A 19,161-nucleotide genomic window follows, 5' to 3' on the forward strand; every position below is an offset into this window, starting at 1 on the left:
CAATTCAGACTCCTGTGATTTTCTGCAGAAAGGCTCATTACTAAAAGCCAAATATAGGTCTACACAGGGTGCCAACTACAGGGGAGCTTGACTCCTCTTAATAAGATTTAAACATAAATTGTGAAACTTTGGGGGGTCTGTGAAATGTTGACAAAATCAGCCCTTCCAGGATTTTTTTGGTGGGTGAGGAGTTGTTGCAGTCTAAAATGTATGATTTCACAACAGATATTGTGCATGATGATGTTTTTAAGGATGTTTTGCCATGAGAATTGAAGACAACTTGTTCCAGTAAGAATAAAATTGTAGTTTCTGCATCTTCAAGTGAATTTGGTGACATAAGACTTAACATTTTGTGCAGGAAATGGCAATGATTGGTCAAAATTGCAGAGTTGAGTGTTGATTGGGCAAAAGTGCAAGGCCATGCAAAATTCAGGAATTCAATTATGCTTAAACTATTGATGTATGATTTGTGCATAAGGTGATTCATCACTTATTAACACTGCTAATCATGCCATCCCCACTGAAGAGTGACAGCCCAATATCATTAACTTCAGATCAGAAAATATCACAAAATATATCCTCCTCCTACAGTAGAAAAAGGGAGCTCCCCTGAAAGCCCTGGTATAGTTCACACACTGGGTCTACATAAAATAAGATACAAAAAATATAATCTACATATATATATAAATGCGTAACTCCTATGTTTTCAGCATTAAACACTGCAAAAAAATGTCTTCCAAAGGGATCCTTCCAAATGTTCACTCTTATTTGTGGATATCATATATAACTAAGAGACTGGTACAAACTGATTTGCTTTTTTAGGGCTTTGTTTGCAGTAAATGACAAGATGTTGTCACATTTTTATGACCATCATATTAAAATGATAGATTGCATATCATGAAATGACGGCCATATAGTTATCTCATGCAAGGTGACAAAAAAAAAACCCAATGAAAGCGATGCTGATGACGACAGATCGGCTCTCCCCGCCCTCGGCGGGAGCAGGTTGCGTCAAACACGCTCCTCCTCTCCTCTCCTCTCCTCTTCTCTCCCAGTTGCTGCTGTTCGCTTCTCATCATCCCCATCACCGGAGCGCGGACAGGTAACCGCAATGTCGCGTTTATAGTCTGTTATGGAAGAACAATGAGGCGTTTGTTAGGGGGTTTTCTGGCATTTAGAAATCGATCAATGTGATTAAATGTGATTGGGTTGTTGTTTGTTGATGGGTCTGCTCGGCTGGATGTGAGAGGTGGGCTTCCTCCCTGTAGTTGCCGGACTTCATGGGATATTTATTAATAATATGTTGCTTGTTGTTAGTCCAAAACCTGGTTTATTTGTCTCAGCAGATAAGGTGCGTGTCTGTTATGTGGCTGGTTGCGACTCGCTGTCATGCGCAGGCTGTTTTGTTTTCTCTTGCCAGCAGGGTGCATGGAGGCTTTAACTCACGCTTTCATGCTGTACGCCTGTAATCAATTATCAGCCGATCGATATGACGCTGTAGGAAGCTTTTAAACTCCAGCCGACCAGCTTTGAATATGCGATTTCATAACCGCAGGAAGGGGTGTGTGTGTGTGTGTGTGTGTGTGTGTGTGTGTGTGTGTGTGTGTGTGTTTATTTGTGAATGTGTTTATTTGTGAGCTCGTGAGCGTGTGCGCGTGCATGCGTGTGTGTGCGGGTTTGGCAGATAGTTCTTGAAGCTCTTGCAAGTGTCAAGGCAGCATTGTTCAGGAATGTTTGGGATACATGCAGGATCACATGCTCGGATCGAGGCCCACTAAGGTTTTTGTTTTTGTTTTGTTTTTTTGCTGGCTGGTAGATTTGCATGTTCTGTGTTATGTTCAAGTAATCAACTGTTGTTTCTTGTTGTTGCTGTTTTGTGGTCAAACCAATGAGTATTTGTGGTGTGAAGCTAAAATAATTCGTTTATTAATCATTTTTATAATCAATGAATTGATTGATTTTAATCATTTTGCCAAACCTCCTCTGTTTCAGCTTGCCAAGTGTGATGATTTGCTGCTTTGTTTAGTTATATATGAATGTACACTGAATATCTGTAGGTTATGAACTGTTCATTAGATACAACGAGGAATTTGAAGACCTCACCTTCAATCTGGGAAATTTAAATTGGATTTTCCCCTATTTTCTGATACGCTATAGACCAACATTTGATCCATTATGATCAAAAGTAAACGTGTGAACAAGATGCTGCTTTGCTCCCTCTGTGTGTCTTTTAATGTGTAATCTTGAGGGTCTCAGCTGCTGTTTGGTATAAAAATGAATAAGGCATCAATGTTTTAGCAGGTCAGGTCTGCTCTGGAAAACACTCACATTAAAACACTGTTCTCCTTCTCTCCTCCCCTCAGGATGGAGGCCCTGCTAAATGAGTGGCTGTGGCAGGAGGAGTACTGGCTTCCTGCTGGCATGCACTGGCAGGACATTAGGATGAAAGAGGACGAGGGCCGCTTTCCTCTACCCAGGGATCTTATCTACACCTTGCCTCTGGCCTTCGCCTTTATAGCCCTCAGATATGTCTTTGAGAGGTGAGACACACCTGCCTCAATCTCAGCTGGACCATGAAATCACAGATGCAAGACTTGCTTTTTCACTGTTGTCATTAACTATGACATGTGCTATGCTTGACTCACTGGAGCAGTAAGTTTTCAATGTTTATGGTGAACCTACAACTGTGATTTTAAATGATGTATGATTGATTGGAAGTGTTGCAAAGCCTTAAGTAAACAGTTAAGCACGATGGTGACTTCTATGAGTCGGTCGCCAGGTGAAAGCAAATGTGTAAACGCAATATTGTGTGTATCTGATTTCCTCTTCGCACTGGTCATGCTGGCTGGCTGGTTTTCTACCTGTGTGGCCCAGAATAATGGCTCCTTTACCCTTCAGTAGTGCTCCCTATAGATGGATGTAGGCATCATGAGTAGACAGTTTTTAGCTGCTGACTGTGTGAAAGCCCGCTCTCCTCCCGGAGGGACAGTGTTCGGCCTTTTAAAACGTGATGTATACATTGGAGGAAACAGAGGATAGTAATTGTGATATGGCAACGGTGATGGTGGTTTCTTTAGAGCTGATGAACAACAGTAAGTGAGCTAAAATGAATTTGTTTTGTGTTGAATGGCTACAGAGCTAATTACTGGAGGAACTACCAGCCTCCGCAACCTCTTATAGAGATATAGCAACTGCTGGTTGCTGGAAAAACTTGAATGTAAATTCCCAGTAGGGCTTACTTTGAGAATCCTGATGAAGCATCTTGAGACTTAAAAGGTCAAAACATCTCTGTGATCATGGAAAGAGGGAATTTAATCTTTTCTTCAGTACAAAATAATGACAGCATACATTAAAAAAATATATGTTTTGTGTATTTGAGCAACACAAGGTGGATTTTGATATGTTTTGAAGCATTTAACAGCATTTAAGGGTATTTTTACATTGGAGTCTTTTGATATGTCAGTTGAAAGAAAATTATTTTGTTGATCAGTTCATTGTCTAAGTGATTTTTCAAACAGAAATGTGACACTTTCAAATTCTAAATGGAAGAATTTGCATCTTTACATGATACTTAGTTGAATAATTTGGGGTTTTGGACTGGTGATTGGGCGAAACAAGACGTTTCATGAAGTAACTTCAGGCTCTATTGTTGAATAATAGAAAATAATCATTAGTTGCATACTTAAAATACTTAAGTGGTGCTCATATACAGGGCTACTAAATATGAATGAACACTAAAAGGTTCTCTGTCTGTCCCAGCTCAAGGAAGTCTAGACACTTGTAAATATGATTCAAGTATGAGATCATTTATTTACACTTTTACACACTATTGTCCATAAAAGTAAACAATGGTGCGGGTGTTTATAGGACTGGACAATAAATCAAATTTACAGAATCACCAACACAAAACTCTTATTGACCTTAATTTACACATTTTACATACATATCACATCAGAAATGAGACAAACTGAGTAATGAAATATCATCCACTGATGTCTTAAAAATGTGATATTACATGAAATTATTAATTAATGTATTTATTTTATCTTTTATTTTATTTTATTGTCTCATAAGTGTCTAACTGCTTTAACTGCAGGTTAAAGTTCACGGTCAACTTGTGTCTGTACACTTAACTAGTTTTGCTGGTAGCAGAATGGGAATTGACAGTGAGAATGCACAGACTTTTGATGGATGAATAGATAGGAGGCTTGTTTTGCATGCTTTCCCTTATCTGCTACTGTATTACCTGTGCTAAAGTTGAAAAGCCGGCATGAGCTTCCTTGACATGGGCTCTTCGTAAGATTGGCACTATTGTTTAACTTAAAGCCTTTTTGTGTTTATTAGCAGAGTAGTAACATTAGATGTATTACTGTATATAGCATATTAACACATTTCCCCCCGGGGATCAATAAAGTATTTCTGATTCTGATTCTGATATGCAGTATACCAGCATGCACCTGTGTGGGGAAGTTGTGGACAGTGAAGTATTCAGGAGTTGTTTATGTTCGAGGAGCTGTCAGTAAGCTGGAAGGTGAAAAGGTGTGTCTTAATTTGATCATCCTGGGTCGCAGCTGTTTCATGTATTGAGGTAGGGGTGTGTGTGTATTTGTGTGTGTGTGTTTGTGTGTGTATGTGTTAGAGGTTCCTGTAACCAGAGACCATGTTTGTCTCTCAGTGAAAAGCTGTCCTGACCTTCTCATTCTCTCTGATCTCGCCCTCTCTGCCCACTTTAGGATGATTACGTCTGAGCTAGAGTTACACACATGTGATTATGCACGTGCACACACACACACACACACACTTACACAAGCACATTTATCAAACATCTATCCAGTACTTATACACTCACATTGTCCTTGTTATTCTCCATCACTTCAACATCTCCGTCTCTCTGTAACACACACACACACACACACACACACACACACACACACACACACACACACACACACGTAGATCAAGTGTCTCTTGATGCCATATCTGCTAATGACAAAGGCAGTCTAGCCAAATGTCACAATATGCCCATGGGAGCGGCTCTACAGGCTGTCAGGAGCAGCATAATGAGCTATCTTGTTGCCATTACTCTGCACTGGTCCGTGGTAGGATCACATTGGACAGCTGTTGATGTCTTCTCTCTTTAATCCCTCTGGAATTATATATATATATATATTATTATAATCCAGTTTGTTGCACTGTCAAGATTGAAGTTGATGAGGAAACATTTTCTTTTGTCTTTCTCCTGTTCTTTGTCCTTTCAGGCTCATCGCCATCCCATTAAGCAAATGTTTAGGTGTGAAGGATCGGATTCGGATTCGAGCTGCTTCCATCCCAAAGCTGGAGACCTTCTACAAACAGAACAGTCGGCAACCATCACAGGTTCGTATTCCCATTTTTTGACAGAAGATCTCTCTTCTGTCTACTCATTAATTTCCATTCCTATTTAAGATCCCCCTACTTTAACGTCTTCAGTTTGGTTTACTCACTAATCTCCTAACAGGTGTCCTCTTATGTTCATCTGGATATCCTTAAATTAATACCTTGCAGTGATAAACTTTACAAGAAGCAGCAAGTACTTAGTGAACTGTTTTTGCCCCAAGCTTCACTTCACAGGCTTCAAAGCGGCTGCCCTAACTTTGTTCAGATGCATCTGAGGAGGAGGATCTGCAGAATTAGGGCTGAAAAAAGTACTGCCACCTCGTCTGTGTGTTTATCAGGAAAAAACAAAACAAAACATATCATCTATATTTTGATATACAGTTAATACTCTCCCAAAAAAAGATGCTAGAGCTGAACATAAATCAAAGATAAGGCAGTAAAGGACATGGCTCTTTTTGGTAATGACACAAATGTATCTATTGACTGGTTAAGGTTAGGGCTAAGGCTTAAAAGCATTTATTTTTTTAAAGAAAGAAAATTTCTAAGCATGCAGAGCAATAATAAAAAGAGAGGAGAATGTTAATGTTAATAAAAACATCATACAGGAAACCATTACATGATTATAAATGTGATTAAGTTGTTGTAAGTAAGTTGGGAGTTCTCACCATGAGTCTCCCAATCATAATGCTTAGTGTGTTTGGAACAGTCACCTGCCTTGAAGGAAATTGCATGACCTGCTAATGCAAACGTGTGGGAGTTTGAATAAATTTTCAGACCAAATTGCAGGAAATGCAACGACTGATGGAAAGAGTGTGGGCAGGACTGACACAGTTTTATATATGTTGGTAGTGTGAGTTAAGTGTGTGTGGGTTTTATCTCAGCCAAAGAGCTTGATGAGCTGTCTTAGAACAAGGAACTGATAAAAAGAGGAAGTCCCCAGATATTCACCTAGACTCAGTCACACTGATGTGTTACAAAGGTACAGTGATGAGTCATGAAACAGGAAATTTTAAAGTTTTAAGTGTTAAGTGTGTTTCCTCTAGAGTGTGAGAAATTGTTCCTTCCTTTAAACAGCTCTGCCATCATTATGTTGTCTAATAAACCTCAGTTGTCATTGTCACCTTTTATTGCCATCATTTCCCTTTGTGATCAGAATGTTAGTGAACCAAACATGTGCATAAAAAATAGGGTAATAACAATGCAATCACTGCATAATCACAAGTGTGCCTCTGTGCAAACTACGCTGTATTATTTTCCCTTAATCAGTGAACAGGTACAGGCAAGTCGCAATGAGGTACAGGTTCACATGGGAATTCTCAGCCCTCCTCTTGGTTTCACTTGGCACTGCCACACTGATCTTCCAGTGCAGACAAGCAGTGTTCTGTCCTATCAGATATGTAAATACATGATTTGACATATTCAATGAAAATTCACTTCTCCATGAGCACTGTTCTGTCTGTCTATGTGTGTGTTCATGTGCATAATTCCACTCGTGCCAGTGTGCCCTGACTTATTTGCAATTCATCTATTTCCATGTGGCCTGGACTAGCAGCAGCAATGCCAGTGTTATGTGTGTTGTCACCACAGACACATGACTGAATAGAGAAAGTACTGTGATAAACATTTGTAATAAGAATTTGGATTACACAGTCAGGGTTAAATGTTGCACCCCAAGTATTCTTGCCTTCAAAATGTATCCTTTAATACAACACAGGTGTTTTCAACAGCAACACAACACCCTGTCAAGTATCAGGATGCAAAAAGAAAGAGCAGACAGACATTGTTACAGACTCATCAGCACAGAACAAATGCTTGGGTTGTACACATTTATCATTGTAGGAGTCCTCCATTTTGACAGGTCAGATGTGCAGCTTGTATGAACTGCATTTTCGTGTAATGAATGTGTAACACAGCTGTCAGGGACATCGACAAGGAGGTCTGGTTGGTAATATATCACGTATGAAATATTCCATCTCAGGGAATGATAGAGCGGCCAGCAGCATAAAACATTTACTGTCTAACCCTGTATGTGTGCACCCATAATGTATGTGTGAATATGTATTTTTGTGTATTCAGAGTGAGGTGGTGAGCTTGGGGAAGCAGTGTGGACTCTCCCAGAGAAAGATCCAGACCTGGTTCAGACACAGAAGGAACCAGGACCGACCCAGCAACACCAAAAAGTTCTGCGAGGCCTCGTGAGTTTTTATTATCTGAATCACAGTTGTGTATGTCTGTCCGTCAAAGCTGTAGCAGGCTAAATGTTTAATGGAAAGTACAACAATCCTGTCAGCCAAAAGGTTAAAGTGGAGCTGCAGGAGAGCTGAGCGTCTCACCACTCTGTAGATTTGCACTGTGGAGCTAACTGCAGGTTTGTTGCCTGTGTTGTTTACAGGCAATGAGTTTACTGATGTCATGTTACATGATGTCTGTGGGAAAGGTTGCTGCTTAGTTCGCCATCAATCACCACACAAAGTGCTATCTTTGAATTACATCAGTGAAATGCAGCATGTTAAACCTTTCATATTTATGTGAATAGACAGTACAGCTGTGTAAGATCCCTCTTTGACATTTCTTTCTCTTTGATCCTGATAAAAGCTAATTCACTAATTTAATTTATACCATAGCCTCTAACTAATGATGTTGTTTATTTTTATCTGTACAGCTGGCGTTTTGTCTTCTACCTTGTAGCGTTCACTGGAGGGCTCGGCTCTTTAATTAATGTAAGTCTGTCAGTCACTTTTATTTCTTTTAAAAGATAAGCAGGCCTTCATTACAGATACAATGTGTGGGAATAGAATGGAATGCTTATGATTATTTGATCTTCCAGACTCCATGGTTCTGGGATGACAGCGAGTGTTGGAGGGGATATCCCAAACAGGTGAGCAGGAAATAGCATGATTTTAATGTTCTGATGTTGTTTATATAAACTCTAAGACACAATCAGGAAGTATTTAAAGTAACAGCCTGTCCTCTTAGATTAAGTAACTTTCTTTTATTCCAGAAATGCCAGTAGGTACTTTCAGTTGGTATCTTGCTGTATTTTAATTTCAATAGTGTTGAAATGATTATTAGATTATTGACTAGTCGTTCAACAAGATTATGAACTGAATATGTTTGGCTTCGGACCGTGGGTTGGACAAAACATCACCTATGGGCTATTTGAACTTACAATGGGCATTTTTCATAATTTCCTGCAAATTTATAGACTAAATAATCAATTGAATATATATACGTATATATATTACAAAATTCAACCTTTCCTTTCCTTTAGCACAACTTGGACACACACTAACACACTTAAAAGAAAAGCGAGCAGAAAAAACAATGGCTGGGAGTGAACCAAGAAAACAAAAAGTCTTAAGTCTGTGTTGAAGGATTTAGCCACAGAAGACTTTGGGTTTCTTACAAAGTTTGGTCAGTGCACTCCACCCTCCCACTAACTTTCATCTCAATTCCTTTATAGTTGGCTTGAATGCTTTTGTCTTTGCAGGGGTTTTTTTTCACTCTGAGCCTGAAAAGCCAATATCTCTACTGTTTCAGTGACAGTTAGTCATGCCTGCAGGTCAACATTCCTGCAGGGAAGACAGTCCTTCCTTGTGGGGTCATGGCCTATAACAGAAAACACTAGGAAAAAATGCCAAGCTCTCTATCTGCAGTTTGACTGATTATCGCTCCTGCCGGCAAAACTGCCTCTGAACTTTTTTTGTTCCCTTTCTGAGGTCTCGTGGCCTCTAAGACAGAGAAAGGATGTGTTTTTAGGGGTTAAATGCCTCAGCCAACTTCCTACTATTGTGGTTGTGCAGACTTATGCTGTGTGTTCTGTAGGAGGTATTTTGTTTAGAGATAGTGCACCACCACTTTCTTTGAATAAAAGCCCTTCCGTTGAAAAGAGGTTGACAGTTTTGTTTATACAGTATGTTCTTTATATGTTCTTATTGGACCATTAAGAGCTTTTGGAACTTCACCACTGGTTTTTCACGCACACACATAAACAAACCAATCAAACAGGGTGAAGCTGTAAATGCTCAGTCGTGTGGAATCCTGGGTAGTTTTAGGACAAAGGGCGCTTTTGAGGGTCCCATTACCTCCAAAACCCCACAAATCTTCAGATCTTTGTCAGCACACACACGCAGGAGGGGCCAGAACTGCAATATCAGTTCATTCTGCTCTTTTAGCTTTATCATACATCTATAGCATGTTTTCCTGCAGCTACACAGATAAGCAGGATGATGGAAATGCTTCTGTTGCAACCACATACCACTCAATTTAAATTCCCTACTTTTTGTTCTAACTTCTCTCTCTCTCTCTCTCTCTCTCTCTCTCTCTCTCTCTCTCTCTCTCTCTCTCTCTCTCTCTCTCTCTCTGTAGCCGGTGGCCGAGGCTCATCACTGGTATTACATCTTGGAAATGGGCTTCTATGTGTCCTTGCTTCTGTGTGTCTCTGTGGATGTCAAGCGAAAAGTGAGTGTGAGCTTGGTTTTCATACAAATTGAATCTCACTGCAACATCCTGATGGATGGTTTTCAGATGGTTTCCTGTGCACTTCCTCTCATTTTGTGCCTGAGATTTGAACTTTTAGTCAAGTGGTCAAAACCAAAAAGCTAAATGTCATTACTTACTCACTCATTCCACAGTGTAATCCAAATGTTGATTTTCTCTTGCAAGATTATACTTAATACGGATTATGCATCGGATTATCTGATGTTACATCATAACTTTGTGTACTTTTCATTTGGTGTCATTTTAAAACTTGAGTATGGCAGGATTTTAAGTCTTTTGCACATACTGTAAATTAATTTACTCCAGACTCCTTTTAAATGTGTTCTACACTACTTAGTCTTAGTTAGTCTTTGCTATATTGCTAAACTGCTTTATATACAGAAATATAGAGTTTCAATGTAATTCATCTATTTTTCATATTTTAAGGAAACCACTTCAGATGCTTTCTTAGGCAATTTTCTAAATTCTGGAAGAAGAAAAAGTGGTTTTGTGTGGTACACCAGACATTCCAAGCTGCTGATCAAAGATATTTTGAGAAAATCACATCAGACAACATGTAAATTTGCCGTCCCAATACTTGGACTCAGATGGAGAGCTGCTGAAGTTGTGGTTACGCTACTATATATCCTCCTCATACTGTGTGGTCTCTGTGTGTTCATGCGTGCGTTCCAGGATTTCAAGGAGCAGGTGATTCATCATATCGCCACCATATTCCTCATTGGTTTCTCCTACTGTGCCAACTTTGTGAGGGTTGGCACTCTGGTGATGTTGGTGCATGACTCTTCTGACTTCCTTTTGGAGGTAAAACACCACACCCAAATTTCACAACTGTGATTGTGTACTTTAAGTTGGAGGAAAGGAAAAAACAATTACAAAAGGCATAATTAAAATGCTTTGAAATGCCAGAAACATAGTCACAGGGAACTTGACTTGAATACAGTCAATGTGCTATTTGTTGAGTTTTCCTATCCTTACACTCTAACAAATTGTGAGTGTACATCTAGTTTGAACCGAGCTGCGCATAGAAAAGCATTAAAGTCATTTGTCAATTGTAAAAATACTCTTTGTGGCTGTAAAATTATAACCTGCAAGTCCTCAGAAAAACAATAGGCCCATTGTTCTTGGTTTTATGAGGCTGATTTTCCCGGGTGTAACATTTCACTGATAGCATCTGAAAATCAAGACTGACACTCATCTCAGATAAGGAAATATGTAGAGCTAGTCACATGACCTCAGGCATTACTGGGTGTTGTCTGGCACTAAAGGGACAGTGATGCAGGTGTCATGTTCAGCCAGTAACTCTGTACAGCTGGGTGTGTGTTTCTGAGTAGAGGACCTGGTTCAGTTTATTAGAAAGTGGTAACTTAATAACTACAGATTATTAATGGCATTTTGGCCTGTGAAAGTCTATTATGAATATATTGCCTGAATTCATTCATCTTTGTCCTGCCACTCATTTTATAACTGGTAATTTCAATGATGGAGATCTCATTTTGGAGTAAAAGCTGTTAATTTCCTTTCAATTTTGAATAGTGTTTCTAGGACTGTTGGCAGCATTTGAATTATTGAAGATGAATGGTTTTCACATTTTAAATTTGGAAATCAGACTACTTGAGTGCATGTGAAGTGAATGGAGTGATATTAATTGTGCTACAACAAATCAAAATTGATGGAATAAGGTCAGGCTATGTAAAGGAGTTTTAAGGAGACTGTCCTGCAGTCAGTTTGAAGCACTGAGCCTCTTTTTGGTCACTCGCTGTAAATCGCTCCAGAAAAAGTATCACAGATAAGCCAAGAATTGTATAGGATTAAAGAGGTCACTCTTTTTGTGATTACTGATGAGTGACAAGCACCTTTTCTTCTGAAAGTCTGCCAAGATGTTGCACTATGCTGGCTGGACGAGGACGTGTGACTCGCTGTTTGTCATCTTCGCTCTGGTCTTCCTGGTGACGAGGCTGGTGGTGCTACCTGGCAGGTAAAACATGGTGGAATATGATTATTATTATGATATATTGATGTATTTTTTCATTGTTTTCTCTCAGTTTTTAAGTAAAATTGTGTACAGATGTTGTTTTCCAGAATCAAACACATGGTTTTGCACAAACTTTTGCCTCAAACTAGGGGGTCACTTTGTTTTTCTGCAGTGGTCATTTGGTTTGGAGGTCTGTGTCGTAGCAATAATACAACAAGTCATCTTTCACAGATTTTTATCTTGCATCATACACTGGCACTTTTCAAATACTGTTTTTGTACTTCCTGTAGCATGTACTAATGTTTTGTTGGAACTGTCAAGGATCTGCTCCGTTGCTCACCCAACTGTGTCCATGTCGTCTCGTATTTCCTCATGCATCTTTGTCCTTTTCTCTCTCTCCCACCGACCTTACATCACTGAGCTAAGCTGAGAGCAGCAGATTTATAGTCCCTGGCGAAGAATTGATTCTGCCAGTTGTGAAACAGTACTTGAGTGATTCGCAGTGCTCTAAACCTTTCAAGTTTGTGCTGGAACGATACTAAAACCAACTGTGTCTCACTGTGTTTGTTTCCCAGAGTGCTCTACTCAACCCTGGTAGTGTCTCTAGAGTTCTTCGGCCCTTTCCCTGGTTATTATTTCTTTAATACGCTGCTGTTAGTGCTGCAAGCTCTCCACATCTTCTGGGCTTATCTCATCCTGCGCATGGTCTGCAAGTTTGTGTTCCTGGGCAAGGTGAGAAGAGTGCAAATGAAAAGGGAAGGACAATAAGTGCAGTACTTGGGCACCAAAAAATGTTTATTTACTTATTTACTTCCTTCATAGGTGGAGCGTGATGAACGTAGCGATGAGGAGAGTGAGGTGGATGATGAGGAGGAAGAGGAGGAGCCTGAGGAAGGAGACGAGTGCAGCTGGGAACAAAGAAAAGGTGCAATCAACTCCAAACTGGCATCGCTGGCTAACAACTGTGTCCTGAACAACCTCACCAACCAGAGGAATATAAATAGCAGACTGCCCAAAGCCAGATAGTGGAGCAGCCTCCTTCCACATCTACCAAGCCTCACTGGAAGAAAAAAGTTATTTTTCCCTCCCGCCTAATGGAGATTAACTCATGTCTGACATAATATACATACATATGGCTTGTGTACATCCAACATGGTCCATTGATGATTTCTGATCAGGGTAAGTCTGCATCTTGCTTATCTTGAAAAAAAGAGGGCAAAGAAGCACAGATGATTGTAAATCTGCACAACCAGTGTGAGATTAGGAAGAAACGCCATTGTTACTGTCACCCATACCACTACATACTATAAAAATATATTTGGCAAAAAAAAAAATTCGTTTACAACAAACCATATGAGTTCTTTTTGCAAATTTTGTATTTCTGTGGTTTCTTTTCATTGAACTATAATAACTTGTTTGTAAATACATAAGCATACAAGTACCTGGGCTGTGCTATAATGCATCCTTTCTGTTGAACAAGAAAAACTAAATGTTTTTTATACAAAATCAAACTGTTCTAATCTAATCTGTGGTATAATGTTTTAAACAGAGCAAACTAAAACATAGAATTAATAGTAATTCACTCCCACAGCTTTGTATCCACATACACGATATGGTTGATTGTACATAGACTATTAAAAACATTGATTGTAGTAAATCTGTTGATAAACCACTTTATATATATATTTTTTATGAACCAATTACTCAACAGGTCATTTTATGTTGTAATCTGTGACAGAATATAAAAGGCTACTGAAGAAGTCCTTTAGGGATGATAGTTATATTTTTCTGTTTGAGCTTACTCCTTAGAAAAGATATGACGCCCTCTGGTGCACAATGAAGAACATATCCTTGTAGAGAATCCACTCCCCATGTCTGATGAAATGATGCCTTTACAAAAAATGTTACTGCTCCTAGAAATATGGACCTAAAGCTATATGTGTATGTGTTTGTTTTTTGTTTCTTTTTCTACTTTGAACATTGTGACAGGCAGCATGATATCTCAACTAGGCTTTTTGTTATGGTTTGCTCTACTGGACTTTAGTTTTGTGCCTTGGCTGCTGTTTTTTACACTATTCTGTGACAAGCACTTGATATTAAGCTCTGCGTGTAAGTAGGATTACCTTTACTGGACAAACACACGGGCCAAGCCTTACTGTGACTGGTTCTGATGTTTTGTGTGAAATGTTGGTAAGGCTGCTGGTGCCTAGGTAAAACTTAAGTATGCATACAGATGGGCATTAGTGAAATGTGAGGTATTTTAGATAGTAGAGTTGTCTACAAAGGTAAAATGCTTTATGGCTCAGATGAATAAAAGTTTTAAGATTTAATGGTTATTATAAAAGACTGACATATTTTCATATGATTAGACTGCATTCTACAAGAGCTGGAGTTTACATGTGTTTAAACTGTAAGCTTCTTCCTGGCTTGGTTCCAGCCATCATAAACTACAGTACACTCACTACCAAAACACTGGTATTACATTTTCATAGGTTAGTGAGACAACTCTTAAAGATATGTGTCTTACGTGTCTGCATACTGCAACAAACAATATTTTATATAAAGGAGCAGGAGTAGAAGCAGGCTCGTGTCTGACTCTGAACAGGGACTTAAGAGCAGTGGGGTCCCCAACACAAGGTTGGATTTAAGTTGTAGTGCACTAAAAGGGCTGATCCACTGAATAACACACCCATGACCCGCACTAGAATACTGCTTTTTTTTAATCAAAAATAGAAAACCTGGTGAAATATAATGTTTCAATGAAAGTGACTATCAAATGTTCTCTTATGACTGCACCCAAATGCTTTGTTGATTGTGTTGTCAGTTGAAAAGTTTTAATAAATGACTTCTATTGAATAAAATTAGCACTGCTGTCTTATTTCAAGTGTGGTTTACTAGTATTGAGTATGTGTTCATTCAATCCATTTTTAGATTTTTTTGTTCTATGAAATGGCTTTTCATTTCTGACCTCTTACATACAAATATATATGGCAAGTGCTCTGTTTAAGGCAAGAATGACACTTCCAATACACACATATGCATAACTACATATATTGTTATGTAGAACAGATAAATGCATTTTCATTCGGCCACATCACACACCGTCAAGTGACCATTCTCATGGTGACACACCCTCTGAGGGGCACCGGGCAGGGTATGGCATCGTCCACCTCAATGCACGTGTCTATGTAAGGGTCCATCAGAACCATGTTGGGGAATGCTTTATTGCTCTTCTTCTCACTGACCAGGTATATCTGGCTGTTGACTGTTGTGCAGCCAGAGAAGAACTTCCTGTCCAGACATTCCTCCTCCTCCAGCACAGTCCACTCATCTGTTTCCACGTCAAAACGCAAGCCTTGGCCTCCAAAGAAGTAGAGGGCGCCGTTGAGCTCCGTGGCAACCAGGTCATATCTGTGAAAAGGGTTAACAAAGCTAAAGCAAAAACACTAAAATATACTAATGAAGAAATGTCTGATTGACATTGGCAAAAAGCAAAGCAGAAGATTGACACTCACCGTGGAAATGGAGAATAAGAGACCACATCCCACTGATCCTCCTTCACCATATATCTCTGAATTCCACCATACGCCTCCCCATTTTCATCCAAGCCACACGCCACGTAGATACATGACCCCAGAGCGGCAGTGGCTGCCCTCTCCACAGCCCTAACCATGGGGCTGACCACTTCCCAGCCCTCCTCTGACCCTAGGACCAGCCTTTCTACATCATCCACAAGCCCTTCATCCATGCTACCCCCCAAGACATACAGTACTGAGTCCAGCCCTATGGAGCAGTGGCTGTGCCTAGATTTCTGCAGGGCCGGTCCGTCCACCCAGCGCTGGTTCCCACATTCGTATGTCCTGACCCAATCCACACTGAACCACAGCACGTCCCGGAAGTGGCCACCTGTCACAACCACATTGTCTCCTGCATAATGAGAGAATCCGAAAATGATGATAGTAAATACATGATCATTCTAATGGTTAATATACGTATGTGGTATTATTTTGCATTTACATCTTCCAATGAAGAATAAATACACATTCAGCCTATCACTCATCATCAGTTTCATCCTCATCTCATGATTCAACCATTACCTACTGCAGCTACCGAGTACTGTGTGAGGTTCTTCCTCCGCAGAGGTGCACAACTCTGCCATCTACCACTGAGCGGGTGAAACTGGTACAGTGCCTGTTGCTCCTGATCATGAGGGCCACCCAGGACAAAGAGGGTCTCTCTGGCCCTGGTTCTCTTCAGTGACCTCCCCACTGACCAAGATGCCGGGAAATGTTCATTAAGCATGTAAATGAGCTTTGCTCTGGGGTCAGAGCTTTTCATTTTGGTCAAAAGTTCAGTGATAAATGGTAAAGAGAGCGACTCAGGCCTCACCAGTTCAATGAGCTCCAGAAAATGTTCTTCTCGTTTTGGGTCAAATGACACCCAACGCAGGGTGGCCTCCAGGGCAAAATCATCTTTATGGATGGCCAGGTCATCACTGGCAAGAAGATCTGCTATCGCCTCCTTAGACAAAGACAGGAAGTCCTCTTCAGCGGCAATAGCAGAGAAGTGTGTGAGCACCACCTGTCGTGCCGCCTTGTAGAGCTGAGTGCAACCCAGCCGCCAGGCATAGGCCATCATTCCCAGACAGTTACTGAGGTGCAGCTCACGCTCCAGGAACTTGCAGCACAGCAGCCTGGCTTGCTCCAGTTGTAAAAAGTCTGCAGTCTCAAAGATCCCTAGAACATTTTCTCTGTCCAAAGCAAGGTTTGATGTCCTGCTGTATTCCATCAAAACCCTGAAATGCTGCAGGCCCACACCTTTGATCTCAATCCTCTTTTTGGTGCTCTCTATACCACAGCCAAAAAACAGAGCCCTGAAGTAGGGACTCTGGAGGGCCAGTTGCTGACGGTTGACATAAAAATCCTCTCCTTCTACCCGTAGAGTAGTATCAGGGATTACATCAGGCTCTTTCATATGTAAAGCAGAGTCATCCTCCTCAAGTTGGTTTATCTGTTCAGAAAGAACTGTGAATTTAAAGCTTTCAGGTTTAAGCTCAGCGTCAGCTCTGCAGGCCATGTCACAAGAAACAGACACACCAGCCGTCTTCTGCATAGTGCCTCGTCCTCGTTCTGGTTTACAACAGACCAGCTGGCGATATTAATAGACTTTCCTGACTGACTGACTGCCTGCCGGCTAAACACAACAAGAAAAGGAGGTCAAAACAGAAGCAAATTATAACACAGCGAGGACGGGGAGTAATAACTTAACATTGGGTGTTTGCTTATTAGACTCTGAACATTTTCCCCAGTCAGTAAATTAACAATAGAGTCAACAAACTATTAAACAACAAACCCATGACGTCACATTCAGGCGCTCAACGATTTGATTGGTGGAACGTTTCTGAGGTCAGAGTTTAACTTCCGTGTCACACGGCTAACATGGCGGTGAGTTCGTTTGGTTTTCGCTTTCATTCAAATATCTGATTACCTTTGCATCCACAAACACTCTCGGGGATGTCTTTAGTTGGTGTAGTTTTTAAATCCGAACATGTCCTGAAATGTAGAAGAACTACTCGAAAGCAACACGCGGTGTTATTCTTACATTTGCTAACTTGGCTAGCCGGGCAAAGCTAACCTCGGGCTAAGTTAGTGTGTGTGTGTTACCAACAATGTCCCTTTGCTCTATGTAGGATAAAGAAAAGAAGAAAAAGGAGAGCATCTTCGACTTGTCAAAATACATCGACAAGCCGATTCGTGTGAAGTTTCAAGGAGGACGAGAGGGTAGGTGGATTGGGCTAATGCTAACCACGTTAGCCAGTGGAAACGGTGAATGAACACTGAGTGAATCCGGAGTAATGAGAGCTGTACACTGTGTATTTCCCTCTCAGCCAGCGGTGTCCTGAAGGGTTTCGATCCTCTCTTGAACCTGGTGCTGGACGGCACAATCGAGTATATGCGAGGTAAGTTGAATATTAGTTAAATATTAGTTAAATATTAGTTAAATGAAGAAACATTGTAATAGGAAATGTCATTATGTGCAACATGACATAAATATGTTATTGGGCAAATGACCCAACCTTAAGATTCACCTAAACTAGTAATCTCTGTAACACTAATCCGTAAACTGTCAGGAAGCTAAATTAAACCCTAATTCCAACAAATGAGAGCAACATTAAATTAAACACTACTTCAAAGGGCAAACAGACACCAGTAACTCCAACTGTGAGTCTAAACTATGGAGTAATCAGTGAATGGCAGCAATATGCCATTGCTGTGTCTAGTCTGCCAAACAAAAGTGGAAGAAGCATTTAAATTGGGACCCATCACACATAAAAGTATTGCTCCATAGCGCCACTAGTGGTGGAAGAACTCCACAGGGAACCTTTTTAATAAGAACAGGTTCATATGTATCTTTAACTCTTGTCTATCCAGATCCAGATGACCAACTGAAGCTGACAGAAGACACCCGGCAGCTGGGGCTGGTGGTCTGCAGAGGAACCTCCGTAGTGCTCATCTGTCCTCAGGACGGCATGGAGGCTATACCAAACCCGTTCATACAGCAGCAGGATGGCTAACGCTGTCGTCACACAAACACACAATTACAACCATGCACACACACTTTTGTGGGTTTTTTTTTTGTTGTTTTATTTTTAAAACATAACAGTAATAATGTGTATGACAAAACAAATTTCTGTTGTTGAAAATCATAAGTTGATCAGCAAAAGGACACTTGAAAGCACTTCACTTTTGTTTCTGTCTGTGATGTGCAAGTTTGCAAAGATTTGAGTTGTCAAGAGCCCACAAGTTTGGGAAATGTTAACAGTACCATTTTCTTTTTATCCAGAATTAGTCAACTTTTTACTATTCTTTGTTGTTTTTGATAAGAAAATAAAATGAAAATGTATATAGAGTGTTGTCAGTTTTGTTCTCCCTTGTTCATGTGTGTGTTGGATATATGGATGGAGAACTGTATAGACTACATTCAGAGAACCTTAAAGGTTGCAGCAATTTAATGAACACTGAACAGTGAGCTGCTGTTTTCTGTGTGGTTCTCCAGCCTTTTCCAGTAGGGTTTATATCCAATTCAGCTGTCTGTTACTTGTGGTCTGGCTATAGCTCAGTGCCACTGCTGTCTAATTCGACCATAGAAATAAAGTCTTGTTTCATGAAGGCCAAAATAACTAAAATAACAAAATAGCTACAGCTAATTTACACCTGCACTCCTTTAATAATCACAGAAGCTAATAGTTTCATATATATTTTATAACACCGGCCAAATAGTTCAGATCACTTGATGGACTTCTTAACCATTTA

The 19,161-nt window shown here is 40.2% G+C and overlaps 3 protein-coding genes across 5 annotated transcripts; 2 read left to right on the forward strand and 1 right to left on the reverse strand.

Annotated features, from left to right (window-relative positions):
- The first annotated feature begins 1,011 nt into the window (after positions 1-1,011).
- On the forward strand, positions 1,012-14,709 carry LOC127350396 (ceramide synthase 2). 3 transcript variants are annotated; one of them, XM_051376957.1, is made up of 11 exons: positions 1,012-1,102; positions 2,364-2,540; positions 5,259-5,376; positions 7,453-7,571; positions 8,039-8,096; positions 8,204-8,254; positions 9,745-9,837; positions 10,549-10,677; positions 11,745-11,851; positions 12,424-12,580; positions 12,671-14,709. In XM_051376957.1, the coding sequence occupies exons 2-11, from the start codon at positions 2,365-2,367 to the stop codon at positions 12,872-12,874; spliced, it is 1,212 nt and encodes a 403-aa protein (XP_051232917.1). In that variant the 5' UTR covers positions 1,012-1,102; position 2,364; the 3' UTR covers positions 12,875-14,709. The 3 variants fall into 3 exon arrangements, with proteins under 3 accessions (XP_051232917.1, XP_051232916.1, XP_051232918.1); XM_051376956.1 differs by lacking the exon at positions 1,012-1,102 and adding an exon at positions 1,663-1,779; XM_051376958.1 differs by lacking the exon at positions 1,012-1,102 and having other exon boundaries at positions 2,522-2,652.
- A 52-nt stretch (positions 14,710-14,761) lies between these two features.
- Positions 14,762-17,172, reverse strand: LOC127350394 (kelch-like protein 23). Its single transcript, XM_051376955.1, has 3 exons — positions 15,946-17,172; positions 15,364-15,775; positions 14,762-15,259 (listed from the first exon to the last, which is right to left on the reverse strand). The coding sequence occupies exons 1-3, from the start codon at positions 16,958-16,960 to the stop codon at positions 14,953-14,955; spliced, it is 1,734 nt and encodes a 577-aa protein (XP_051232915.1). The 5' UTR covers positions 16,961-17,172; the 3' UTR covers positions 14,762-14,952.
- Positions 17,173-17,213: 41 nt separating this feature from the next.
- On the forward strand, positions 17,214-18,757 carry lsm7 (LSM7 homolog, U6 small nuclear RNA and mRNA degradation associated). The gene is made up of 4 exons (XM_051376959.1): positions 17,214-17,292; positions 17,538-17,628; positions 17,736-17,807; positions 18,280-18,757. The coding sequence occupies exons 1-4, from the start codon at positions 17,287-17,289 to the stop codon at positions 18,420-18,422; spliced, it is 312 nt and encodes a 103-aa protein (XP_051232919.1). The 5' UTR covers positions 17,214-17,286; the 3' UTR covers positions 18,423-18,757.
- Positions 18,758-19,161: the final 404 nt, after the last annotated feature.

This window comes from Dicentrarchus labrax, unplaced genomic scaffold (genome assembly GCF_905237075.1).
Source record: "Dicentrarchus labrax unplaced genomic scaffold, dlabrax2021, whole genome shotgun sequence".
Taxonomy (NCBI): domain Eukaryota; kingdom Metazoa; phylum Chordata; class Actinopteri; family Moronidae; genus Dicentrarchus; species Dicentrarchus labrax.

What these genes read in the sequence shown, in the direction of transcription:
- LOC127350396 (XM_051376957.1), top strand. Translation starts at nt 2,365, where the DNA reads ATGGAGGCCCTGCTAAATGAGTGGCTGTGGCAGGAGGAGTACTGGCTT. An exon ending in CTCAGATATGTCTTTGAGAG is followed by an intron (nt 2,541 to 5,258) that starts GTGAGACACACC and finishes TTGTCCTTTCAG; the next exon opens with GCTCATCGCCATCCCATTAA. An exon ending in ACAGTCGGCAACCATCACAG is followed by an intron (nt 5,377 to 7,452) that starts GTTCGTATTCCC and finishes TTGTGTATTCAG; the next exon opens with AGTGAGGTGGTGAGCTTGGG.
- LOC127350394 (XM_051376955.1), bottom strand. Translation starts at nt 16,960, where the DNA reads ATGCAGAAGACGGCTGGTGTGTCTGTTTCTTGTGACATGGCCTGCAGA. An exon ending in GTACTCGGTAGCTGCAGTAG is followed by an intron (nt 15,776 to 15,945) that starts GTAATGGTTGAA and finishes CTCATTATGCAG; the next exon opens with GAGACAATGTGGTTGTGACA. An exon ending in TCTTATTCTCCATTTCCACG is followed by an intron (nt 15,260 to 15,363) that starts GTGAGTGTCAAT and finishes CCCTTTTCACAG; the next exon opens with ATATGACCTGGTTGCCACGG.
- lsm7 (XM_051376959.1), top strand. An exon ending in GTTTCAAGGAGGACGAGAGG is followed by an intron (nt 17,629 to 17,735) that starts GTAGGTGGATTG and finishes TTTCCCTCTCAG; the next exon opens with CCAGCGGTGTCCTGAAGGGT. An exon ending in CACAATCGAGTATATGCGAG is followed by an intron (nt 17,808 to 18,279) that starts GTAAGTTGAATA and finishes TTGTCTATCCAG; the next exon opens with ATCCAGATGACCAACTGAAG.